The 24,748-nt window shown below is 47.0% G+C and overlaps 9 protein-coding genes across 9 annotated transcripts; 4 read left to right on the top strand and 5 right to left on the bottom strand.

The window, feature by feature from the left end:
* Positions 1-1,876: 1,876 nt before the first annotated feature.
* On the bottom strand, positions 1,877-2,933 carry EDD37DRAFT_636456 (peptidase M24, structural domain-containing protein). Its single transcript, XM_062816987.1, has 2 exons — positions 2,704-2,933; positions 1,877-2,647 (listed from the first exon to the last, which is right to left on the bottom strand). The coding sequence occupies exons 1-2, from the start codon at positions 2,774-2,776 to the stop codon at positions 1,983-1,985; spliced, it is 738 nt and encodes a 245-aa protein (XP_062667768.1). The 5' UTR covers positions 2,777-2,933; the 3' UTR covers positions 1,877-1,982.
* A 262-nt stretch (positions 2,934-3,195) lies between these two features.
* On the top strand, positions 3,196-5,182 carry EDD37DRAFT_683773 (MFS general substrate transporter). The gene has a single exon (XM_062819844.1). It carries the CDS (start codon positions 3,331-3,333, stop codon positions 5,011-5,013), a length of 1,683 nt encoding a protein of 560 aa, XP_062667767.1. The 5' UTR covers positions 3,196-3,330; the 3' UTR covers positions 5,014-5,182.
* EDD37DRAFT_498494 (fungal-specific transcription factor domain-containing protein) lies at positions 5,050-8,104 on the bottom strand. Its single transcript, XM_062813445.1, has 4 exons — positions 6,754-8,104; positions 6,016-6,699; positions 5,465-5,964; positions 5,050-5,325 (listed from the first exon to the last, which is right to left on the bottom strand). Exons 1-4 carry the CDS (start codon positions 7,695-7,697, stop codon positions 5,087-5,089), a joined length of 2,367 nt encoding a protein of 788 aa, XP_062667766.1. The 5' UTR covers positions 7,698-8,104; the 3' UTR covers positions 5,050-5,086.
* Position 8,105: 1 nt separating this feature from the next.
* Positions 8,106-11,884, top strand: EDD37DRAFT_498462 (Vps54-like protein-domain-containing protein). Its single transcript, XM_062813444.1, has 2 exons — positions 8,106-11,463; positions 11,520-11,884. The coding sequence occupies exons 1-2, from the start codon at positions 8,435-8,437 to the stop codon at positions 11,755-11,757; spliced, it is 3,267 nt and encodes a 1,088-aa protein (XP_062667765.1). The 5' UTR covers positions 8,106-8,434; the 3' UTR covers positions 11,758-11,884.
* A 126-nt stretch (positions 11,885-12,010) lies between these two features.
* On the bottom strand, positions 12,011-13,102 carry EDD37DRAFT_652235 (uncharacterized protein; the record flags this gene model as incomplete). The annotated part of the gene is made up of 1 exon (XM_062818437.1): positions 12,011-13,102. The coding sequence occupies one exon, from the start codon at positions 13,100-13,102 to the stop codon at positions 12,011-12,013; it is 1,092 nt and encodes a 363-aa protein (XP_062667764.1).
* An 814-nt stretch (positions 13,103-13,916) lies between these two features.
* On the top strand, positions 13,917-15,143 carry EDD37DRAFT_567418 (uncharacterized protein; the record flags this gene model as incomplete). Its single annotated transcript, XM_062814153.1, has 1 exon — positions 13,917-15,143. One exon carries the CDS (start codon positions 13,917-13,919, stop codon positions 15,141-15,143), a length of 1,227 nt encoding a protein of 408 aa, XP_062667763.1.
* Positions 15,144-15,920: 777 nt separating this feature from the next.
* EDD37DRAFT_498417 (uncharacterized protein) lies at positions 15,921-17,287 on the bottom strand. Its single transcript, XM_062813442.1, has 2 exons — positions 16,932-17,287; positions 15,921-16,863 (listed from the first exon to the last, which is right to left on the bottom strand). The coding sequence occupies exons 1-2, from the start codon at positions 16,957-16,959 to the stop codon at positions 16,244-16,246; spliced, it is 648 nt and encodes a 215-aa protein (XP_062667762.1). The 5' UTR covers positions 16,960-17,287; the 3' UTR covers positions 15,921-16,243.
* A 544-nt stretch (positions 17,288-17,831) lies between these two features.
* EDD37DRAFT_498433 (dienelactone hydrolase family protein) lies at positions 17,832-18,958 on the top strand. Its single transcript, XM_062813443.1, has 3 exons — positions 17,832-18,053; positions 18,112-18,195; positions 18,254-18,958. Exons 1-3 carry the CDS (start codon positions 17,993-17,995, stop codon positions 18,922-18,924), a joined length of 816 nt encoding a protein of 271 aa, XP_062667761.1. The 5' UTR covers positions 17,832-17,992; the 3' UTR covers positions 18,925-18,958.
* EDD37DRAFT_498407 (butyryl-CoA dehydrogenase) lies at positions 18,958-20,591 on the bottom strand. Its single transcript, XM_062813441.1, has one exon. The coding sequence runs from the start codon at positions 20,372-20,374 to the stop codon at positions 18,992-18,994; it is 1,383 nt and encodes a 460-aa protein (XP_062667760.1). The 5' UTR covers positions 20,375-20,591; the 3' UTR covers positions 18,958-18,991.
* Between the last annotated feature and the right edge of the window lie 4,157 nt (positions 20,592-24,748).

Here is a 24,748-nt window from a genome sequence, read left to right as displayed (position 1 = left end):
GAGACGCGTCGCGCTCTGGAAAAGTCGCGCGACCGCGTTTAGAGGCTGCATGACACTAAGCTAAATCTGCTCCCGGCTCAATCCGTTTCGAGACGAGGGTTGATGCCGCCCTGTGGTCGCCCTCGTCACCTCCTCAGCGCGGGCGAGCCTAACTGTACAGTATCTGTCTAAAGTCCCCAAAAATAATCTTTCTTCCACGATCTTCGTCTTCACCCACAGGGTCAACAAGAGGTACATGCAGCAAAGGTATCCTCATAGCTGAGCGTGGAAGTGTCTGAAAAATGTCGGCAGTCTTCAGAGCGTGAATCAGGTCCACAAGCTGGGCACATCACTTGTTTTGGGAAATGAGACGACCTCAATGGTGCTTAACCTGACTATCAAAAATCCGAAGACTGCTAAAAGTGCCCTTCAGAAAGCCATCTCGTGTCACGAGTGTTGGGAAGCAGATATATCTACAGTACCTTATCGTGCCTATCGCTGATCGGCGAATTCGATGTCCATGAGAGATCCAGGCTCGTTCTAGTTCCGAGTCTCCGCCATAAAGTTTTTGAAACCTGGAGATCGGGGACTGCGATATACTTTGATATCTATGCAGCATAATCTTGGCCGATGACTAGCGTTATCACCAATCACCCGGGTCAGGGTGCCAGTGCATGCGGTGGCGGGCTGCATACAGATTAACCTTGCGCACTCCTCAGGAAGCCATTGCAATCAGTGGTACGCTGGAACGGTCATTTGCACGAATTTGAACAGTCGACGTCAACAATACCTCCATTCGCACAGCCAGCTTTCCCAAGTTCGAAAACCTGACCGTAACAAGAGGGAAGTTTGTCTCAGTTCTCAGACCCATGAGGCTCACGTGACAGTGCATACGCACTAGTCCTTTTCGGAGAAAAGTCCTTCGCCAGAAGGGTCTGAGCTCCAAAACAGGTAAAGTGGGCTTCTTCTCGCTACCCGACTACGTATTTTTCGATCTCCCTTAATAGTTAACCTTTTCCTCTCGTTTAAGCGTATTTATATATATAAACCTAATAAAGACCTAAATAAAGAAGAAAAAAGTAAATAAATCGAGTTATTATTCGTTAAGATAAATAATACCTAAGTATTAAGTATTACGACTCGTATTCTTCGTACTTTAGCTTCTTAATTTAATAACTTTTTAGTTTTAGGGTCGATTTAGCTCGAATTTTAAATATTATATATTATATATTTATATCTATATTATATTAAAAGCGTTAATAAAAATACTTAAAGAGTAGCTATATATCTCTAAAAAAACTAAGATTTTTTTGAAAATTACGATTTTCTAAAGGTCGTAGTATATAAGAAAAAATTCTTATACTATAGTTTTAAATCGAGGTATAAAGTATTTAAGAAGAGCTCGACACTCCCGAAATTACTAATAAAATCGAGTACGTTAAGGGATAGTTAGAGCAATATTACAAGTTTCTATACCGATATCAAAAACTTTTGGGAGAGTATTGCTAAGTCACGCTAAGAACAGGGGTTTTCACGTATTGGAGCTCAGACTCGTTTGGTAAACAATTCTGCTGAATTTTTTGATTGGCTCGCCAATCCGCGCCCTTGGCGCGCAGCCATACCTAGTCTGAGAACTGAGACAAGAGGGAAGTTTAGACCATTAGCCGCTCATGTGTCCATGCGACACGTCCCAATATCCAAAACCCTAACGAGATCTTACTCATACTGAATGCCCGCGACGAAAAAAGCAACGTGGAGGACAGAGGTCAAGCACTAAGGACATCACTTGGGTTGCAGTCGCATTCAATCGCAGTCCGGTCCACAGGACGTATGCTACCGGGCAAGGGCCGTCTACGTGAGTTACAGGCTCGTGGCCAGAGGCATCTTGAATCCAGCGGCGAAACACCTGATGGTACATCTTGATTAGACCCTTGATCGAACATTGCCTGCAAGTGGACCTTCTCTCCCTTCTAAATAAAAAGCGGGATGGAGAGAAGACCCTTTCACCTGATGATTGTGACCTTTGTTTTCCCAAACCATAGAACATCCTCGAGCTTGACACCGTAGAGATGATTACCAATGAACGGCTCGACCGCCCACGCACCTTCCATTATGGTCTCGTTGTACGCGTCAATGTAGCCAGCATCATATGAGGAGTTTTGTGCCAGCGAATGTCCTATATTCTGCAGTCGGTCCAACAACAGATACTTGGTGTCTGCCAGTGCCTCGGCGAAGATGGAGAACAAATCGCACGCACGCATACCTGAATATGCTGATTCCAGAACATGTGCGTGAATACTTCGGATTGTTGCGTGTGCAGTAGCCTGCGGCCGATTGTCACCGGCTTGGATCATCCTCGTGCAGTCTCCCAACCAGCCATCGTCGGTCACGGGGTGGACATCTAGATGTCCTAAATCGATATTCCAAAGCGGCCGGTCACTTGGAACATCTGTTGGAAAGCAGCTCAAAGTTCCAATCCCAAAGCCGACCACAGTAGGAGTCCAAACTCCGACTCCTCCCAAGGTCTTGATCAAGTTGTCAATCCGCACGACAACCTCTTTCTCGGTCTGTCCTGGAACGGTTTCCTTCGCGATTTGCTCTGCAACTTGAATAGCTAGTCTTTGAGCTTTGACAAGCCCAGCAGGCGGTTCGTCCTGGACTTCGACCTCTTAGCACACCAATGCGGGTTAGCCCAGAAGCAGAAGCTGTTAATGAGCAGAATACCTTCAAATTCAGTCTCACTGCGACGGATCGCAGCCGCAGCGCAATTCGGTAGACTCTGTGAGGGGTCGCCCATTCCAAAGGGTCAAGTCTGGTTAGAGATTCGTTATTCTGGAAGCAGTAACTTGAGGTAAGCACGAAACATTTGGCTTTCCGGTGCTAACAGCCTCATTCCTTCAAACTCCAAGGTGAAGGCCACCCAAGTTCGTCAATTCCTTTCAACAGCGCATAATTAAGTCGGCAACGTTCTCTCTTTCCTTTTTGGTCGATTCCTGCCATCTCCGCGTAATAGCCTAATTAGGATCTGAGATAGGGTTCACGAGGGGTTTAGCCCCAGTCTACTAACTTAGAGTGTGGTCTAGACCCACCACGATAGCGAAGAGATTAGATAGGCGAAATGGACGATATCGATACGGAAAGTCTGGAATAGATTACGCAGGCACAGCTGATTTGCAGCGAGTCGATGGTCCGGTTATCAGGACCATGTACCAAAAGGTGCTGTAAACGGGTCTTGAATACAAGGCTGGGCTCTGTAGCACTTATACCACATATATTCTCACCAAGAGATTGATCCCTTCCACTGTTTCTCTCTGCCAACTCACTCTTTGCTCCTGAAGTTGTATCTATGCAATGGCTCCGCAAGTTGTTGATGATGATATTGCCCCCACGCAGAATGTCGATGATGTGCGATACGTTTCCGACATCCCATTCCCCAAGGAGAAAGAGGGAAAAGCCACAGCTGCAGGCCGCGCACTCATTGAAGAAGCGGACATTGTGCCCCTGACCTCCCTCGAGAGAAAGACGACGACAAAGTGGGAGCTCCTTTGCTATTACCTATATTACTTCGGGAATACAGGAATTGGACCGTGGAATTACGCACCATCTCAACTTCAGAACGTCTTGTATCAAGCCGGTTTCGACCCAGACCAATCCCCAGTAGGAAAGGTTGCTTGCGGAACTGGACGATGCTTCTTGGGGTTTGCAGGTGCGCCCAAACCAATCACGTCCATTGTACTCGACATTTCCGGTATATCATTCGCGATCCAGGTCGTTGTCAGTCTCGCCATAGGAGCATACGCCGACTATGGCTCATGGAGACCGCTGATCTGTGTCGTCTCATCGGTTATCTCATGGGGCATCGGCTTTGCTTGGCTGGCTGTCAAGGGGGGCGCGCAATGGCAGACCGCCATCGGCCTTTATATCAGTGGTTATGTGGCCTTCAATTGCTCCACCTCCTACTTCCTCGCTGCAATGCCTGGGCTGGTCAGAGATCTTCCAAACGTCCAAGAATCTGAGCAGGCTGTCCTTGAAGGACGGAAGAATCCTGAGGAGCATCTCATTTTGGATATGGTCGAGCGTAATCGCATCGCCGATTATGCCTTTCTCTGGACCTCATATGGTCCGGTGGTACAGCTGGCTATTGCGGCTGGCATCCTCATAGCCTTGAACGCCAGCCTCAACACCTCCACAAACACAAATGCCATCAATGTTATCATTGCGTACACCACAGGTATCTGGATTGTCTTTGCAATTCCATGGTTCATCAAAGAGCAGAAACGCCCTGGTCAGCAATTACCTCCTGGAACATCCTATCTCACAATCGGTTTCGTCAATTTCTGGCAAGCCCTGAAAGAGATTCGGAAATTGAAACAAGTCATGTTGTATCTGGCCGCCTTTTTCATCCTTAGCGACGCCGAAAATACAGTGGTAACTGTCATTGGAACCCTCCAGAATTCCGTTGTGTCGTACGATATCATAACCCTGAACTATCTCACGATCCTGGCCTTTGGAACTCAAGGGACTGGAATGCTCGTCATGTGGCTGATTCAGAAGAAATATCAACTGCACACAAAGACCGTCCTACTTTTCAATGTGGCGTGCATCGTCGTCTTGTGTATCTGGGGCTTCATCGGCATCTGGGCTGACCACGTCGGGTTCAAGAACGTTGGCGAGATTTGGGCATACGAGGCATATTTCGGCCTTTTGGTCTGCCAGTGGTATCAATTGCCCTACACCTTCATCTCCGACCTCGTCCCTCGCCCGAAACTGTTCTTATTTTGGAGTTTGTTTTCGATTTCCGGCAAGACAAGCGCCTTCATCGGCCCGTTCGTTACCTCGGCCATCATCGATCGCAGTGGTGGCAATACCAACATGGCTTTCGCTTTCTTATTGCCACTTTGTTTGATTGGTATGGTCATGCTTTGGTTTGTAGATCCAGAAATGGCTTTACTCGAGGCAAAGGAATATCTTGAAGCTGAGGCTAGTATGCTTTACAAGCAGGATATTCCACAGGTTGAGAAAACAGCATACTAGGAGCATGGAGTAGGTTGAAAGGCGCACCAAAGGGGCCATCAAATGTTGACATGGAAGAAAGATATATTTGACATTAGAGGACTTGTTGCACAAATGGTTCAACGATCAAGACCTTTTCCATCCCAGTCCAATAGATGGCGTCGAGTCGCAACAAGCCCATGTTTACTTGATCAGAGCATTTGCTCTGAAATCGAAGAGTCTGCCGCCATGTGTCGGCAATGGATTTTGCGTTTCTGGCATGCTCTGCATCTGGTGCCTGAATGATCAGTAATATGACGAAGCTAGACATTGTAGCAAAGCCAATGCGTGACCCTAAAGTGACAACGATTGAGAGAATGTCAGCACAGTCTCATCATGTTTTCAAGGAACACAGAAACAGAAGTCAAAGCTACTGGCTCAAGAGTCAAGGTATCAGAGGTACAGGCGTGAGATAGTGTATCCCAATACTTACACGAATACCAAAATCCGGAATAGTCTCGAGCGTTGAGACCTGCCGTGAAGTCCGTCGTAAGACGGGCACAATGCACTGCAGCCGAGACTGTCGGCTCTATAGCTGCATGTAGTACGCCAAAGCTACCAGCCGTACTGGCAGAAGTTGGTTCAATGTCTCTCCCCAAGGTTGGAGGATTATTGTTGGGATCACGACTTTCAGAAGCCTGTGAAGATCCGTTCATGTTTGAAACAGGGACGTCATTGTCCTCGATGCCAGGGACGTGCAGTCTTCCCAACGGGCGAAGAAGAGCACGATAGACGAGGATCTCCAAGGTCAGATAAGCAAGGTGTAGAGGTGCATTCGAATCGAGGTCTTTTGTGGTACCAGAGGATCGAGGTCGCATTTTCAGACAATCTGGCAAGGAGGCGTACCAGGTTTGGAGTCGTCGGCGTAAAGATCGGGCCTTTTGGACCGACAAGAGGAAGTCTCGAGATGTTTTCCTCGAAGAGCTTAAAGTACTAGAAATTAGAAGTTAGAGAGCACTCGAGCATGGAAACAAACAAACCTACTAGAAAGATTGATAAACATCGTCTCCAATCTCGGCCAACGTTGCAAGGTGTCGGAAATGCAGTCCACATTCCTTCGAGAATTGAGAGATCACATTATGATCATCTAGGCCTTGGGAGTCGACCAGAAAGTCGTCATCATGTAAATGACTGACCTCCCACTGATCTCTGCTGATGAGCGTGGGTCGGCCGTATAACAGGCTTCTCCATTTCTCCTCTGAGTAGACGGTCCACCACAATCTTCTCCGGAGACGTTTTTCCCAAGCTGGTATCCGCCAATCTTGACAATCGATGTGCAGACCCAATGTATTGGCTAAACTCACCGTGGATGCCATGAAAGACCATGTGAATGGTGTATCAGCAGCGGCACTATTGAGTGCGGTACGTGGTTTTTGAAGATACAAGAGACAAGCTTGCAACACAGAAAGCCGTGGAGTATGGATCTCACGGGCGATTTCCTCGTAGACTATGCGCCAAAGTTGGCTCGTGGGTGGTTTCTGATAAGCCTGGAGCACGCAGAGGTCGGCATCGTAAGCGCAGAACGCCAGGGAGGTTGCATATATCGCTGCTAATAGGTCTGTCGACACTGTCGAGAGAGAAGAGATGCTTGGTAACGGCGAAGAGCTGCTGATCCCGAGTTGTGACCTAGAAACAACAGGAAGCGCTGGAAATATATATTTGAAGAAACTGTATATGGTTAGCATGTTCGAGCGACAGCAAAGAAAAAGACTCAACACCAACAGGACTACCAGTTTGCATCCATCCACAGGACGAACAATATCGTCCAATTCCTGTCTTACATTTTCTTTGGTCATTTGTGGGCGCACAGCAGTGTCCGCTTTAGCGTCATCCGCAAGCTCGTCCGCCGACATCATGAATTGGACCGGGATGGACACCCCAGGTGTCGAACAAGACGCTGGAACCGCTTCCTCGTTTTGGTCTCCAGATATGTTATTGAAAAGGTCATTTGCTGTCTGTCGATAGACAAGTTTGAACATACTGAACTCGGCTTTTTCGTCGTATCGATATCGTCGAAGAAGATAAGGGTCGTTCTCCCCGGAAAGACCAAAGTATGTTCCATGTACTTCACGTTTCCCGTCGATTGGATTTATGGCTGGCGGTGTCCCTGTCTGGGAAACCATGGCATACCGTGTGGAAGATGAATCGTTCGTACTTGGTTTCGTAACGTTCTGATGGTCAGGAGCTAGTTCGATCTCCGTGCTTCTTCTTGCTTCCAGATCGTCTCCAGTGAAAGGAACGTCATCATATTGAAACATTTCCATGTTGGACTGAGATGGAGTGTCGGTGTCATCTTGGGATTCAGCAGCGGATGTTCCAGTATTTCTAACCCCAAGCTGATCGTTTGAGTCATTTGGATTGTTGTCGGTGTCAGAGAACTGGAATATATCGTCATGGTGTTCCAGATCTATCTCGTGATACATCTCACCGGATGCTCTACCGTTCCCATTTGAGTATGCAGATTGTGTCGAGGGAACGCTAATCCGAGGTCTCTTGGCTGGCGACGTGTCAAATGTGCATTCGACATCTTGCTGCTGACACAGTGAGCACGGCGGATGCTCCTCGATGCGACAGTACACGTGCCGGACCCGACATCGATCGCAGGGACGGTTACGTTTTGATCTGTACTGCCTGGTTGTTAGATCCTGTTCATCGGCCATTCTCATATCTAGAGCATTGATCGTGGCGTGCTAAAAACTAGCTTTCAGAGGACCCGAGTCGCACAGCCGTTCAGCCGTTTACAGGATGTTGTATGTCGGTTGCATTGGTTGCGGGCACTGGATGTCTAGTTGCAGACTAAGCCGTAGCATGAACACTCGCATCATCGAAGCCACTGCGGCGATAGTGCCGTGCCAGATCTCGGTTTCAGAGCCAGAGAGTCCAGGCTTATCGCTCAGCGTAACTTCCCTCACCTTGGCACCGAGGCTAGGTGACATACCAGGTAAGTTTCATCACACCGAGGCAGTTCGAGGACAGGCCTTGGCAGCCCATCGCTACGCCTGACGAACTATATTATCGAGACTGTCATGGTGCTGGTGAGCACGATTTGACAGGTGAGAAGAGTGAGAAGAGTTGGGTACAGGGAGAAGACCTCGGAAGAGGGTGAGTCGCGCGTAGATGGTATTAAAGCGGCGCGGTCTGGGTTCGAGGGCATTCGGAACTTCTTTCCACCGGGCCTACGCCTTGGCGAGCTGACTTGCGCTGCGCGTCCCTTGCCGCGGTGTTTGAGTTGCATGAGCAATTGGCCAGATCAACATGAGCAGTCACTACATGTCCCAACAAGCAACCATGGGATCTTCGACTTGGCTTCAGTGCTTGACAAGACCATTGAAGTTGTCAAACCCTGTCCAAGTCGGTCGCTGTAATCAATGACGCCGGCAAGCCCGTTGGCGACAGCAGCAAGATGGCCTCTCCGGTCAGGCCTAGATCGGAGGCTGCCTTCTCCCCTACAGCATCGTCTCCATTGACAGGCTACCCCTTCCCAGATGTTTCGCAAAGACAGCATGGTCAGCGAGGAACTGTGCGACGAGGATCTACAGCGAGCTCGATCACGAGTATAGGAGGAGCACTCGACACTGGATCTATTAATCATCCTACGATCGCGGAGACGAGTCAGAATGCTATCTCAACATTGCTACAACACCCGATCACACGTACAGGTCTGCAAGCGAGCACCATCGTACCTAGTACTGGTTACAAAGCCCCAACGCAGCGCGACATCCCTCCTGTTGCCCTTACCAACATTCCTCACATTGAAGCCAAAGCCTTCCATCCATATCTCGCACAGGTCGGGTCGTTATACGAAGCCTTCCAACGGGCCAAGAATGAGGGAGAGGGGGAGGCGTCCCTATTCCACCGAGGAAAGAAGGACACCAGGAATGAAGAGTGGGAAGCAATACTGGCTAAGCGACTGCAGAGGCCGCATTCGCGGGCGGGGTCTGTCAGCTCTACATTGTCCACGCCGCTCGAGAGACCACAGCCCACCAGGAGACAAAGTGGTCAACGGCGTCAAGCTGTAACACCCCTGTCAACGATCCCGACTGTGTACTCTGAGGAGGAGTTTCACTTAGAAAATCCGAGGACTTTCGACATCGTCTCGGAACACTCTGAAATTGTTCGAGATCCAAATGGAGCACCAAGTGGGAGAAAGTCCCTGGCAACCAATGCTATCCTCCAGGAGAAATTGTCCTGGTATATGGATACTGTAGAAGTTCATCTGATCAACTCGATCTCAACGGCATCAAAGTCTTTCTTCTCTGCACTGGGTTCTCTGAGAGAGCTACACGGTGATGCTGCTGACTCGGTAGATCGTATCCAGAGGTTGCGGAAAGAGCTGGCCAAGCTCGACAAAGAGATGGCAATCGATGGATTGAAAGTCATCAACCTGAAGCAACGCCGTGATAACGTTCGCCAACTGGCACAGGCGATCATGCAACTCGAAGATATTGTAAAAGCTGTTCAAAGCTGCGAAGACATGGTGGAAAGCGGCGAGATTGACCAAGCATTAGACGGGCTGGATGACCTTGATGCGCTGATGGCTGGTAGAGACAGCAAGCCTTCGGAAAGCAAGGCGCAGGAGCGATATCAGAAGCGCGACCTTAGAAAGCTGAAAGCCCTGCAGGGCGCCTCGGACGACCTCAATCAAATACGGTACAGAGCAGGCAGGGGTTACGAGACACGCTTCCACAATAGTCTGCTCAACGATATCAGGCGGCATGTTGATCAGACAGAAACCAGTGCGACACTTCAGAGATGGGGTGTCGCTTATACGAGACCGAGACCTGGTCAAAGGCGAGCTCCGTCGTCATTTCCGGGATACATGAACATTGGGCCCGAACTGCGAGCAGAGCTTGAAGCCGAAATGAAAGGGTTGTCTCGAGCTCGGTACACAACGCCTGCAGCGACGACGTTCAGGGCGATCGTTCTACGAGAAATGAGGAACATCATTCGGAAGCAGCTACCAAGTTCCACTGACGACGACAATGTGTCGACGGTGTCAGCGTCAACAGCAGGAGGCAGGACGATGAGCCAGCAAGAGAAGTCTTCTATATTGGCGCGAAACCTTCGCGCTTTGGATGCGGATGATTGGTATCAGATGTTGGCTACGATCTACACAAACCTCAGCGAAGGTTTGCGCCGATTGAGCGTACAGGTCAAAATTCTCTTGGACATTACGAGCAATTTACCCGAAAATATTCTCAAATCCCCACCGACCAGTCCAGATCCTTCGAGCCTAGACAGGTTGAGAAGTCCTCAGGCGGGTCGACCACGATCCACGAGCTCTGTCCAAGCAGAGATGCAACAGGTTCTTGACCTTTCGAGTTTGTTAGGTGAAGGTGTCGACCTGGCGCAGGCGCAAATCACCAAGGTGGTCAAAGTGCGCTCGCAGCAAAACGCTGAATTGTCCTTAGTTGATTTCCTGAAGTTCTTCACCTTGAATCGACTCTTCACGGACGAGTGCGAAGCAATATCAGGTCGAAGCGGGACTGCTTTGAGAAGCGTCCTTGATTCGCAGATCAAAGATTTTGTGGCACGGTTTGGGGAGTCACAAAAGCACCAAGTTATCAAGGTTATGGACAGCGACAAATGGGATGCGAAAGACTTTGGAGACCGCGAGAATCAATTACTCCAGAGGATCATTGATGGCAGTACCAGTGACGCCCTGTCCTGGATTGAAAGCACCATGATCTGGCAGTCACCAACCAACGGTAGGAAGGACACCAATGGGACAGCCACGAACGGAACATCTGCCCCTTTCAAGGTTAGAAGCGCCGTGGTTGATGAGCAGAGGTATATCCTTCCAGAATCAGCCATTGCCATGCTCCAATCGATGGAGACTTTCCAGCATTTGGCCGTAGGAATTCCGAGCATGGGTCAAGAAGTGGCCACTCTGCTTTTGGAAAGTTTGAAGCTGTTCAATTCTCGAAGCTCGCAATTGATCCTTGGAGCTGGCGCCACCAGGAGTGCAGGACTGAAAAACATTACGACCAAACATTTGGCACTTTCATCCCAGGGTTTGAGCTTCATCGTCGCTTTAATACCCTATGTCAGAGAATTTTTCCGACGACATATTCCGTCTTCGACTGCTTCGCAAATCATGACGGAGTTTGACAAAGTCAAGCGTTTCTTCCAAGAACATCAAAACAGCATTCACGAGAAATTGGTTGACATCATGTCTGGTCGGGCCTCGATGCACGTCAAAGCAATGAAGGGCATTGACTGGGAGGAGGCTGCGAAGAACAAATCTGTCTCCGTGTCTCCTTACATGGAGACCTTGACCAAGGAGACGGCCACCCTGCAGAAGGTGCTAGCCAAACACTTGCCAGATCCGGTAGTCGCAGGCATCATGATACCCGTTTTCGCAAGTTACAGAGAACAATGGTCCAGTGCATATAGGGATGTCGTGCTCAAGTCGACGGCGGCTAAAGAAAGGTAAGCCAAACTTGGCTGTACTGCCTAGTATGTCCAAAGCTAATTTTGATGTGCAGGTTACTCGCAGATGCCCAATATTTCGATTCTCGAATCAGCAAGATTGACGGTGCCGGTGATTTGGGCCAGGAGATCGTCAAAGTCGTTCAAGCAAAAATGGTGGCAGAGACAGCTGTGCCGGCGCCGCCTACAATGCAGGAGACCACAAATGGGCAGAAAGAACCAGACAATTCTGCGCAAGAACAACCATCAACGGAAGCAAAAGGCGACGACAAAAAGGAAGAGACAAAATCATAACGTCGTTCATTTCCTGGATAGATACAATACAATATCTTGCAAAAGAACTTGCCTGCTATATCATGCTCGATGCAATTTCAAAGTTGAGGGCACAACCCCCTTGAACTCGTGTTCGGCTTGTCGCGTTTCCGACAGGCGCAGCAAATGGTCCTATTGTTGGGGCGCTTGTATTCCTCAGACTGGTGCGTCGATTACATGGTAGTGGCGTCATCACCTCGTATTCGCGCCACGTCCAGACTCCAGGGCCAGGGCCCTAGAAAATAGCAGTGCCATTGACATGGCTACTGACACCACCAGGACAATTGGTCGGAGCGCTACTGAAGAAGAACGTATATCGCTTATGCTTCTTCGCCAGCTCCGAGACCTTCTCCAGATCGAGCATCTCGCCCAGTGGCATACCCCAGAGCGCGAGGATGTATTCGTGCAGATAGTACGACTCGGGCGTTGGCCAGCGCTCGAACGAAGGGGCGTCACCGCCCACAGCAGAGAAGTAGCAATCGTGAAGCCACTCCTTCATGGCTTCCTCCTGCTTGATGCCCGCCCAACACTGCTCGCCTCCGTGGGTGTCGTGACCGCGGAGGGCGAGACGTTCGCGCTCCTCGGGCGTGCGCTTGTAGTAGTCCTCTGTCCAGCCTGAGCGAATCAACAGAATGTCGCCGATCTTGATGTCCCCTCCTAAGGCGGCGGGTCGGATGTCGAGTCCCTGCCAGTTGCCGCACGCCACGAGGTCGTCGTACGAGATGGCGTGCGAAGTCGCGGTGTCGTATTTGATGCCTTGGTCGTCGGCGTAGGATCGGTAATCCAGGAGCACGGCGCGGCCGGTGAAGCCGTGGGTGGACCAGTGGTGGATGCTGCATTTGTGGTTCGCCTGAGCGCCCAGGACGTCCGAGGCGTGCGTGTTGTTGTAGAAGGTCTTGGTTGGGACGTGGGCGAAGTGTCGGAACCCGTCCCATTGAGTGCCGCTTTGGGTGTTCATGTTGTAGATGTCGTCGAAGCAGATGCCTTCGAACAATTCGACGATCTTGTGGTCGAACTTTTGTCGGCCAAATGCCGGTTGTAAGGGCACGTTGGTCGGAAGGTCCAGTCGTGCCATTTCGCCAGTCCGAATCTCTGAGGCGGCTGCCTTGACTCTCGTTGGTGTTAGCAGGTTGAGGCGGCCGATGTAGTCATCTTTGCCCCAGACCCAGGCGGCGTCGTCGGGTGCTCCCACAATCTTGGGCAGATTCTTTCTTGTTGGGAATGACGTCGACTCAGGGTCGAAGGGGATGGTCGTGGCTGTCTTGCCTAGCAGCGAATCTTTCATCTGGTTCAGGCGGCGGCCAGCCTGCGAAAGTGAGTCTGTCATGGTATATATGATGTATCTGTGGCTTGTGCTGTGGCTTGGGTGATTATGGATACGAATGTAGGTTCAATACTTGAAGTAAGAATAAGAGGGCTTCAAGGATGTGTCCAGGCCCGAGGTACTCAGCTCGGCTTAAGTCTGTTCTCCATCTCCATCACCATCACAATGAGGGGCTACGAACATGACTGGGGAGAGCTTGCCCCGCGGATACTGCGGCGGATGTCGCGTCAGTGCCTAATAATCGTACTACTGAGTGGTCCGTCATGATTGCCATGACGATGATTTGTGCCGTGTTTGAATAGCCGTTTTCCTTTGCTGGCGGACAAGCTTATACATGCAAGGATGGAAGGCAAGCCACGTTCCTGCAAGATGAAGCGGGGGAACGACCCTCACGCCAATAAGAAGCCCAGGCCTCGGCAAATGTGCTGATGGAGGCTTACCACACAATACTATACTGACACAAGAGTAGTCTAGAATCTGTGGTACTTGATTTCTAACACGGTGAAATAGTTGATATCATAATCAACGTCGTGCGTCTGTTTCATATCCATCAAAGGGCAGATTTACTAACAATTCGAGCATGACTGTTTTCACGCTGTAGTACGGCCCCCAGCACTAATATCGGTCAGACAGCAATGTTGGTCAATGAAGCCACTTTGGCGGCGGCCGATCCCGAATCTCGGGAACCAAATGACAGAATGCGGATCCAATGTGGCAAGACTCAGTATCTCTCTTGTCTACAATCCAGGAACATGAGTGCGAAGCTTCCAGACGATCAACACGCACACATCAACACCGCACGACGGTATCTTCGAAGATGAGAGGGTCCGCGACATCAACCTCAATAACTCGTATCAACGGATATACTCGCGATGGAGCACTAGAGGTTCCCAGTAGACTCTGTCCCGCCTCACGCCAGCCGTCGCTCTCTCGCTTCAAGCAAGTATGCGCTCAAACCGCCAACCCGCACACGTATATAAAGGCGTTCTCTATCACGTCGAACATTCCCGAATATTTCTCACCGCATGAATTGCAACTCAAAGATCCGGAATTTATCGACAGGTGGCAGGACGAATTGCATCACATCCTAGTCTCCGGACCCGGGGTCTTCGTTATTCGCCAGTTCTGCACCGATAAAGCTCTGCTCAAGGACGTCAACACTGTCTTTTCTGCAATAATTGACTCCGAAGCTTCCGAATCCAGGGGTGATCACTTCGCTGTGTCGGGAAAGAATGCACGGATCTGGAACTCCTTCCAAAAACACGCCGAAAGAGATCCTACCTCGTTCGTCAAATACTACTCGAATCCCTTGCTAGCCATAGTGGCCGAGGCATGGCTTGGTCCTGCATACCAGGTGACAGCCCAAGTCAACATCGTTAAACCTGGCGGACAACCTCAGGTCAGCCATCGAGATTACCATCTAGGATTTCAGTCATCCGAATCGTGCTCGCAATTTCCGAAAGCAACGCAAGTCGCTAGCCAGTTCTTGACGTTACAAGGTGCGATAGCTCATTCAAATATGCCTCTAGAGAGTGGACCGACTCGATTCCTTCCATTCTCGCAGCAGTTCCAGGAGGGGTACATGGCTTATCGGCACAAGGAATTCCAGGATTACTTCAACGACAATTGGGTCAGTGTCGACCTGAAAATGGGAGATGCGGTGTTCTTCAATCCAGCCTTGTTTCATGCGGCCGGCGAGAACAAAACCACCAATCTGGATCGCAGTGCAAACTTACTGCAAATCAGCAGCGCTTTTGGCCGGACGATGGAAACCATTGACACCGTAAAGATCATCTCCAAGTGTTGGGAGGATGTGAGACGATTGTACTCGGAAGCTGGAATGACGGATCAAGTGCGCGCAATCCTGGCGGCTCTCGGAGAGGGTTATCCATTCCCTACCAATTTGGATCGTCGTCCACCCGCTCCAGGCGGTATGGCTCCCGAGAGTGAAATTGACGTGCTGCGACGAGGATTGGAGCAAGACTGGGACACGACAAAGGTCATTACGGAGATTATGATACTACGGCAAAACTCAATGGCTTAGACTCTAAGCTTTACGGAAGAATACAACCTTCTAGTTCCCGGTCAGCGCAGACAGTCCAAGTGAAGGTGCAAGTTTCACAGAGAAATGGTCTATCGATTATCGATTCATCTAATTGCCACGCTCCAAGAATGTGATGTTACGACGTTGCAGTTGCGGCTGCATACATAGTGCGTGTACTCTTCTCCAAGCCTCGCCTCAAGGGTCAAGAACATGATGAAAAGACAAGTCAAAGACAAAAATTACATCCAAGAAGTTCCCAAAGGAACTTCAACAGAAGGAAAAAGACCCGGTTGTGCAATGGATCGATCCCCTCTGTGAAACACCTGACCTCATGATCTCAGGTGTTCTGAACTAGGTAAGTATGAAGAAAAAGGAAAAGGAAAAGAGTAAGCTAGATGGGAGGAGGGAGGGGATATTTATACCTACCTGTTCGCCGCCAAGGCTGGGTTGATCTGAGGCACCAGCAGGCAGCAGCGACCAGTAATAGCTTGGCGGGCGATTGAGAAATCACTCGATCTGGACGAGAACAAATGAAAGGCAGTGAAGTGAAGACCAAGTCATGCGGAAAGCACTGGAGGCGGCAGGCTTGCCAATATGTTGAAGGTAAAGTGATAATTGAGGCCAGACCCAGATGTCGGAGGGACAAGGCTGAGTTAGGCTGGGTACGGCTGACTGCTACAATTTCGAAGTGTGCCATAGGAGGAGGACCGCCCCTGGTGTTCGAGCCATGTCACAATGTGACAGGCGTCGAAGGACATAGACTGTTCAGAGCTCAGAGCACGTATGGTATGGTAATTGTCATTCGAGTGTATCCTCAAGAAAGCCCTTGTTGCAGGACACTGTATGTTACAGGCAGAACCACCAGGTTGACATTCGTCCAACGGTAGACCCAATGACTTCTGATCCAGTGTAAACAAGATATGCCATCCAGTTCCATGACTCTTTGTCTCCAATAGCACAGCCTTATTCAGCAAGGTGTAGGCACATAATCCGCCAATTCGTTTGTTGACCAACATTCATGGCCAAGTTTCAGCAGTCCAATGACGACAAGATATGTCCAATGCAGGAACAAGAAGCTTTGTGCCGTTCAATGTAGCCGCTCACAAGCCATACTCGTCGACGAATGCATCCAGCATGGCTTCGATGTCGTCAATCTCCTTGTTTCTGGCCGCATCAGGAAGAAGCTCATCAGCCATGATGAGGATCCAAGACTCCTGAGTTGTAGCGACTCCGGCGTTCATCTTTAGTCCCGACATGACCACTTTTTCAGCAATGCGCTGTTGGCCCCGGATGAATTCGTGGCTTTCTTCGAATATGGTCATGATTTGCTTGAGGCCTTCGATCTGGCTACGTCCCTTGAAGTCCTTGCGTTCAATTTCTCGGCGGTGCTTGTGATCATCCAGAGTCAGATCCTTCATACACACAGCGAGCCTGCCCTTCTTAGCTTGCTGAGCACGAGCCCGGCCGCCCTTTAGTCCTCGTTTGCGAAACTTGTTGTTCTCTTTCCACATCTCCTCAAGCTTAGCATGAATGCGATTGACTTGCATGTCCATTTGGGCGTGCGCAGCGCGGAGCTGGTCACAGAGAGTATCTAGACGTGCAACAAGCTGTTCAATTCCTTTGAGGCTGGTGAACAACTCGTCGTCGAAGACAATGCTGTCGTCTGTAGAGGCATTCTGTCCGGGGATGGGTTGGTGAGGTTGAAGGACAGTCTCAACACCTGCTTTGTTCAGTTCAGTAAACGACAACGTCGTCGCCGCGACGATGAGACGCCGAGAGCCCACTTACCACTTGCGTCGGTCTCGTTTAGGGGCATCCTGCTCTTTTTCTGCCACTCACTCCTTCAATTGACCAAGTCTCAGGCGGTTGACGCGACTTCACTGCTTGGTAGCGGCAAAATACTGCTTTGGTAGTGGTGAAAAATGAAAGCGGTACGAGACTCAAGGCAGTCTGTGTTGTTTACATCCGCTTCACATTTCGCGTTCGATTCTGCCGCACCGGTGCCCTCCAGCAGAAGTGCACCCAAAGACTTCTTTTCTCAAAATCGTTACCTTCACCGCCTCCATCGCCATCATGCCACATCTCTGGAGATGTACATCGAAGCAATCCGCTCACAACAAAGTCTGTAAGACACACTACTTCTGCCGGTGAGGACATAGATGTGTCGACATCGCCTTGACAGTAAGTCTCAGCAGCGGGCGTGGCGATGGCGATGTCTCTGCAGTATCTTCCATGATATCAAACTTCAGGCTCTCATCCCACTTTTCTTCCTGAGAAGAGAGGCGAGCAAAGAGAGCCTGAGCGCAAGTCTGAGTGGAGGCGACCAGGAAGTGTTATCAAGTTTCGCCAACTTCTCTGGGAACGCTTGTCATCCGACACCATGTCGCCGAAGGTATTGCTCGACTCGTGCATGACATCAACTTACTAGCCCTGCGGGATTTCGACCATTGCGTGCCATACGCTCGGCATACCATGATGGTGGTAGCAGGCTGGACCCACGTCTTTCTGATGTCACATGCAGATCGACGACCTTCAGACGAGAAGGGGAGGTCTTGTACGGCTGTCCATCTCGCTACACTGCAAGCTGGCAGCCGACAATCATCCACTGTAAAGTGTCGAAGCTGTTGCGAGCATCAACAATGCTGCCGCCGGAAAGAATACGAGATGAGTAAGAAGAGAGGAGGTTTGTCAGGATCCAGATCGAGAAAGGTGACATCCATGTCGGAGAATTTATCTCGTCCACTAGTAAGCGCCGCTCCCCCTCATCTCTTTGTTTACCTTGACACTTCAACCCCAAAGAATACACAGGGCCATATGACAGATTGGAAGGGTGCGTCTCAATCGACAAGATGATCATCACAGAGTCGTACAAGGATGTGCCGACGAAGGCAGCCGGAGAAGGCAAAATGCGTAACGACTTCTCCAACATCCCTCCTTGGGAGCTCTTAAGCTGAGGCGACGATACAAGGCATCTACCTCTATCATCCCACTATCGCCGGCTACCCACACGCAAAGTTCCCCGGCGTAGTCGTCTTCTCCGAGATATACCAAGGTGAAAAAAGCTCTCCGCTCCAGCCGACGACACGAACTGACTTGAGTGTTTGTAACAGTCACCGGTCCTGTTGCTCGATTCGCCAGACAAATCGCGGGTCAGGGCTACATCGTTGCCGCGCCATCGTCCTACCACGAATTCACCGGGCCCGAACCTTTAGCGTATGACGTCCCTGGCACCGACGCAGGCAACGATTGGAAAATTGCAAAGAAGCTTTCCGCCTACGACGAAGATGCAGAACTCTCAGTCACGTTACTGCTAGGTTTGAAGACATGTAATGGCAAGGTTGGGGCCACGGGAATGTGTCTGGGAGGTCATCTAGCCTACCGATGCGCGTTGGACTCCCGAGTTAAGGCAGCGGTCTGCTACTTTGCGACAGACATTCACAGTCACAGTCTGGGAGAAGGAAAGGACGACGACAGCTTGAAAAGAGCCGGTGATATCAAGGGAGAGCTGGTAATGATCTTTGGCAAGAGCGACAACCACGTACCGCCTGAAGGAAGAGATCTGATCCGGAAGACACTCCACGAGACGGGCGTTGATTTCTCTTTCTATGAGGTCTACGGAGCTCAGCACGCTTTCATCCGCGATGAATTGAGCAAAGGCAGATACGATCCCGCGATCAGCAAAGTATGCTTCGAGATGTTGCTGGAGGTCTTTGGCCGTCGACTGAAGCTGGATCTGGGAGAGCGCAGTGGAGAAAAGTTGGTTGTGGAAGATGTGTGTTGAACAAATGTACAAGTGAGTTGAATTGCAAGCCAGACTGCACAGTTTTTAGGGACAAACGCCGCCTTCTCTACAGCTTTGCTTCACTCTTTTTGAGTTCTTGCTCGGTGCTTTTCTTCTCCCCTTCCTCGCCTGTGGTCTTGTATCCGAACAGGTAAGCCGCAACTTTTCTGATCTGCACTTCCTCACTCCCCTCGGTGATTCGGTACCGCCTAAAATGCCTCCAGATATGTTCAAAGGGATAATGTCTCGAATAGCCATCACCGCCATGTACCTGGATGGCTCGATCCGCTGACTCGGTCACCAATCGATTGGCATAGTAATTGCACATACTAATCTTATGGCCCAGCTGTTTCTCGATAGCAACCCAGGGCGCCCTCCCATCCGCCTTGCAAGCAGCCGAGACTTGGTCCATTTCGACGGCCGTGCGCAGAATCAGAAGCCGCAACATCTCAGCCTGCGTCGACAGTTCCACCAGCGGCCACTGTATGGCCTGGTTGGCGGACAAAGGTATTCCGAACACAGTCCGTTTCTTTGCATATTCGACACTACGATCGATACAATACCGGGCCGCGCCACAACTGGAACTGGCTTGCCGAATGCGGTTCTCGTGCGTGAAGGTCTGGGCAATTGCGAGTCCATTGTCGGGGGGGCCCAAGATCGCCGAAGCAGGGACTCTGACGTTCTCGAACAGAATGGTCGCGTGATCCGTCGGCATATTGAGGGTCCACTCGTACGAAGCGACCGTCAGACCAGGTGTGTCGCGCGGCACGATAAAAGCAGTGATACCCTTCGGCGAGCCCGCTTTGCCAGAAGTACGCGCAAATACCAAGCAATGAGTGGCACTGTGCATGCCTGTCTGCCATTTCTTGTTGCCATTGATCTCGTACCCGGACTCACCTGACGGTAAGGTGATCGGCGTGGCAGTCGTGTCCATGTGCGTGGCGTCCGAACCATGATGGATCTCTGTCAGGCCGAACGTCACTCTGAAATCGCCGCGGATACTTGCTGGGATGAACTCCTTCTTCTGCTCGGGTGTGCCGTAATGGTAGAGCATGATGATAATGGGGTTGTTGCCCACGACACTGTGCTCATTCTGCAGATCGTTCGCAAGGCCTAATCCGCCTCCGTACACGGGATGCGAGGTCAGGTGATACCGGATGGTGCACATGTACAGGTTCTGCGACGTGCTGCCTGCTCCGCCAAATTCCTTGGGAAATGGGAACCGGTAGAAACCTGCTTCATCGGCGAGTTTACGAGCTTGACGGAGGAGGTCTTCCCAGGATTCGGTGGGGAGACCCTGGTTGTCCCATTGCGTTCTAGAGGCCTCGCGGCGATGATCGAAGAAGCGATTGTTGTCGTCTTTGTGTTGTAACGGGAGGATCTTGTCGTTTATGAATGCATCAAGGCGGGAGAGGTACGTTTGGACTTCGGCTGGCAGCTCGAAGTTCATGTTGGTGGTAATACGGGGAATCGAGTCAAAGGGTGGCCACTACACATACATGGCAGCTGACACTCATGAAAGCATTGCTGCGAAAGATATGTATCTCTATACATGACACCGACCTGCCATACGGTCTTCGTTGTCCCTTACCGTGCATTCGGCTATGCGGGGAAAGCGACATGTCCCAAAGCCGCGGTCAAATTATCCTCGGTTCACTGAGTCAGGCTGCGCACAATGGTCCGGAGTAAGGTTGCGAACCACCTTGTCGCCACCCCCACCTTGTCGCCACCCTTTTACACCAAAACACCTTAGTTTCTAAGACTTATAACTCAATATCTAATTAAGCTATTTATTTATTTATTTATTTATTTATTCTATTTTATTTAACGTTACCCGAGTCCTTTTTAGGTCTCATACGAACGCCAGCCCACTACTAAAAGCCTCCCTTCCTCCTTACCTCTCGTCCCCGACCTCTCTATCCTCTCTTAATCCTTACCCTACTCGGGATCCTCTACCTTGTACTTTTCGAACTAGGCTAGGAGCTTAGTACGTTATATTATTCTTATCGCTACTCGATATTTCTTTTCCGTATTTATAATTATCGCTAACGAGGGCGTACGCCCCTTATCTAGACTATCCCTAAAGTACTCTCTTCGTAGTTCTCTCTATATTAAGTACTTTAGTAGAATATACTATATTATTTTTAGTTTCTAATCGCTATAGAACTCGTATTAAGGATTCTTAACTCTAGGGACCTTTCTATTAAATAGAAAGACCTTAAACCCGATCTTTCTCGTTCGTAACTATATAACTAACGAGAATTATAGTTTCTTAAGTCGATAGTAAAGAGCTATTATCTTTAAATTTAGCTTCGACTAGAGAAATCGACTATATATCTCTAAACGACTCTTCTTTTATCTCTCTTTTTATCTTCGTTAGTAATTTATATAAATAGCTTTCTTAGCTCTCTTTAAGGTCTTCTTCTTCGAGAGGTTCTCTATTTACTTCGCCTCTTATTTAGGTTTCGATAAGATATTAATTATTTAGATCTCGAGTATTTATAGAGGCCCTTAATACCTTAAAATTCGTTCCCTAATTCTTCGTCCTCGAAGTATAGCTATTACTCTTCTCTCGACGTCTCTTTTAGTGTTTAAGAAGGTATATCTCGTCGTCGCTCTTAATATAAGCTTTTCGATATAGAGGTTTAGTAATAATATCTTTAACTTCGCCTCTAAAGTCTTAGTCGACGTTACTCTATATATCTCGATCGCGACTCTTAGGAACTTTCTTTATATTGTTTTAAGCTTCGCTATTAACTCTTTATTACTACTTAGGGCTTTAAATTTACTCTAAGCTAGTGATTTATATATAATCGCTAATTTTACTATCCTTAAGTATACCTTTCTATTCGCGACGAGTAATAATTTCTATATCGATCCTTATAAGATCTTTATCGCTACTAAAAGCTTTAGCGCCTTACTTAGAGCTTAAGTCGTTTAGATATAGTCGCTAAGCTTCTTATCGAGAAGAATACTTAGAATCTTTAGAGTCTTTATTAACTTTATTCTTTAGTCTTAAATCTCGAGCGAGACTTTTAAGTTTATCTCTCTCGCTCTCGCTATATATATTATTTAGTATTTCCTTAAGTTAAATTATAAATTATATTTTTTAATTTATTTCTTATAGATTTAGTAAATTTATTAAAGTCTATTATAATTCGATACTCTTAACTTACTATATACTATAATATTATTATTATTTATAAAGATTATCGCGCTAAATCTTAGTCTTATTATCGCGTAGTTCTTTACTAAGTTAGCGTTATAAAAGAGATAAAGGATCGACGAAATTAATAATCTCTATAGAATTTTAATTTATATTTCTTTTAATTTCGAGACGAAGTTTCCTAGGCGAATTAAGGTCTCCCTTTCTTTAAGAAAGCTCTTTATTTAGCGCACTAGGGATTTCGGAACTCTTCTCTTCTAGAGGTTATAAAGTAATCTCTTATATAATATATAATCGAATATCTTTACGATATTAAGCGATAAGATAATTACGATCGCCTTACTATTTCGTATTTAGATCGCCTTAATTTATTCGTATAGATTAAGAAGTATTAGGTTTACTAATCTATTTAGTCTCGTTTCGTACTATATATTTAGTAAGAGATTATATCTTTTCGCTAACTTACTAATTTTCCTTACGATAATTAACTCTAGTATCTTTCTTATTATATTAAGTAGCGTAATCGATTTATATACTCTTAGATCGATATAGTTCTTTTTACTTAACTTCCTTAAGATTATCGTAATAGTCTTTCGAAATTTCTTCGAATAATATCTCTATCTTAGATAGATTAAGAAGAGTCTTCTTAGGCCTTAATATAAGCCGAGTAAACCTAATTAGGTTAGGGTCGAGTTAGGGTCGAGGTCGAGTTAGGGTCGAAGTACTCGTTGACCCTATAGCCTAATAGGCGGGTTAGTCTTATTTATAACTCGACCCAGAATTCGGTGGGCTACCTAAACCTTAAATATAATATCGTGTCGTATCGAGATATCGTATCGTATCGAGATATCGAAAGTCCTTACTATTTTTTTTAAATATTATAGGATAGAAAAAGAGAAAGCGAGAAAGAAATAAAAACGCTTTAACTATTATAAATTCTATTATATTAAAAAGAGTATATAAATTTAGCTTATAATAATAATATCTTTATATTAACGCCTAACTAAGTCGCTTATTTCTTTCCCTTACTATATACTTATATCGACGTACTATCTTTATCTATAAGAGTTAACTATATAGTCGTCTTTATCTTCGCTCTATTCGTCTTTAGCTAATTACTAAGAATATATTCTTTACGAGAGATATTTAGCGACGATTTACTAATACTTCTCGTAAATAATATCGAAAGTTATAGTTCGATATATTAAGTCTATTTTTTACTACTATTTATCGCTAGACTCGAAAGCTTTAATAATTCTCGATTATCGATATCTTAATTATTATTCTCGTAAAAGTAAATAGTTTTCGACGTAAATAGGCGAGCTCTCGTCTCTATAATAGAACGTAAAGTCTTTTAATCTTAAACTTATACTCGAGATTAACGAGAAATAGTAAGAGAGATTATTTTAAGTCTTGATCGAGGCTCGTTACTTTACTCGTTATTTTTTTTAAGAGTATTTACTTCGTTACTTATTATTCGTTTATTATTACTTTATATACTTTATTACTCGATACTTTTATCTTTATTTTTCTTATCTTTATACTCGCTAATTATACTCGATACTTAATCTTTTAAATCGAAGTTCTATTCGGAATAATTATTATCGTTACTAAAATCCTTACTATTAAACTTTAGTTTCGTCGCCTTAAGTTAACGATACTCGTCCTAAAGGTTAAAGATTATTATATAGATTATTAGTATAAGTAGTCGTAGTATATCGAGCTTTAGACTATAATGGCGATAGTTATAGATATCGCGCGTAATATTAAAAACTCGCTTAACTTTAACATTAGTTACGAGAATTACGAGATAGTCTTATATAACTATAGTAAGTATTAGTTAATATAACTTCGCGATCTTTTAGTATTAAAGAATATTTCTAAGATTAATACTAAAGTTTATAATAATAGTTAGTATTCGAAAAGTAAATTAAAGCGTAAAGAATATATATAATAAGTATTAACTAAATACTTATTAAGCTCTAACTCTCTTACTATTATTTAAGAGCGAGTTTTATATCGCTTCTTAACTATAAGACGCGATAAGTTATCGCTAGACTTATACTTTCTATCTTATACGAGAGTATAAGTCGATAAGATATTAAGGGAACTCGTCTATAGACTAAATATAACTAGTAGCGACGATAAGAAGTCGAACTCTTAGAAACTTTCGTCAAATATTTAGGACTTTAGTAGTCTAGTTACTAAAGAGAAGAGTTACGCGCTCTTTTACGTATATTATATATACGCTTTAATAATTATCTTTAAATACTCGATATATTTAATTTACTAAAGATAGTTAATAAATTATAATAAATATTATAACGAACTTTATATCGAGATAACTTATATAGTTATATATTAGGCTAGTACCTACTAAACTATCTAAACTCGTCTAGCCCTAGTAGGCTTAGCGTATACGATATATATAGAGAATATAGGTTCTATGGACACTTAAACCCTTAAGGCTTTAAGTCTCTATAGAACCGCTTAGTTAGAGAACTTAGTCTAGTATCGCTACTTCTATTTAATCTTATCTATTTATTAAGACCTCCTTATAATTCTTAAAGTCTTCCCTAGATAACGATCTAACGAAAGTAGTAATAGCACTAGTAACCTATTCGAGCGGCACTCTAGGCCTAACCCCGACGAGGGATA

Source organism: Exophiala viscosa (assembly GCF_022695815.1).
Source record: "Exophiala viscosa unplaced genomic scaffold EDD37scaffold_9, whole genome shotgun sequence".
Lineage (NCBI taxonomy): Eukaryota > Fungi > Ascomycota > Eurotiomycetes > Chaetothyriales > Herpotrichiellaceae > Exophiala > Exophiala viscosa.
This window is presented reverse-complemented; position numbering and strand designations above follow the sequence as displayed.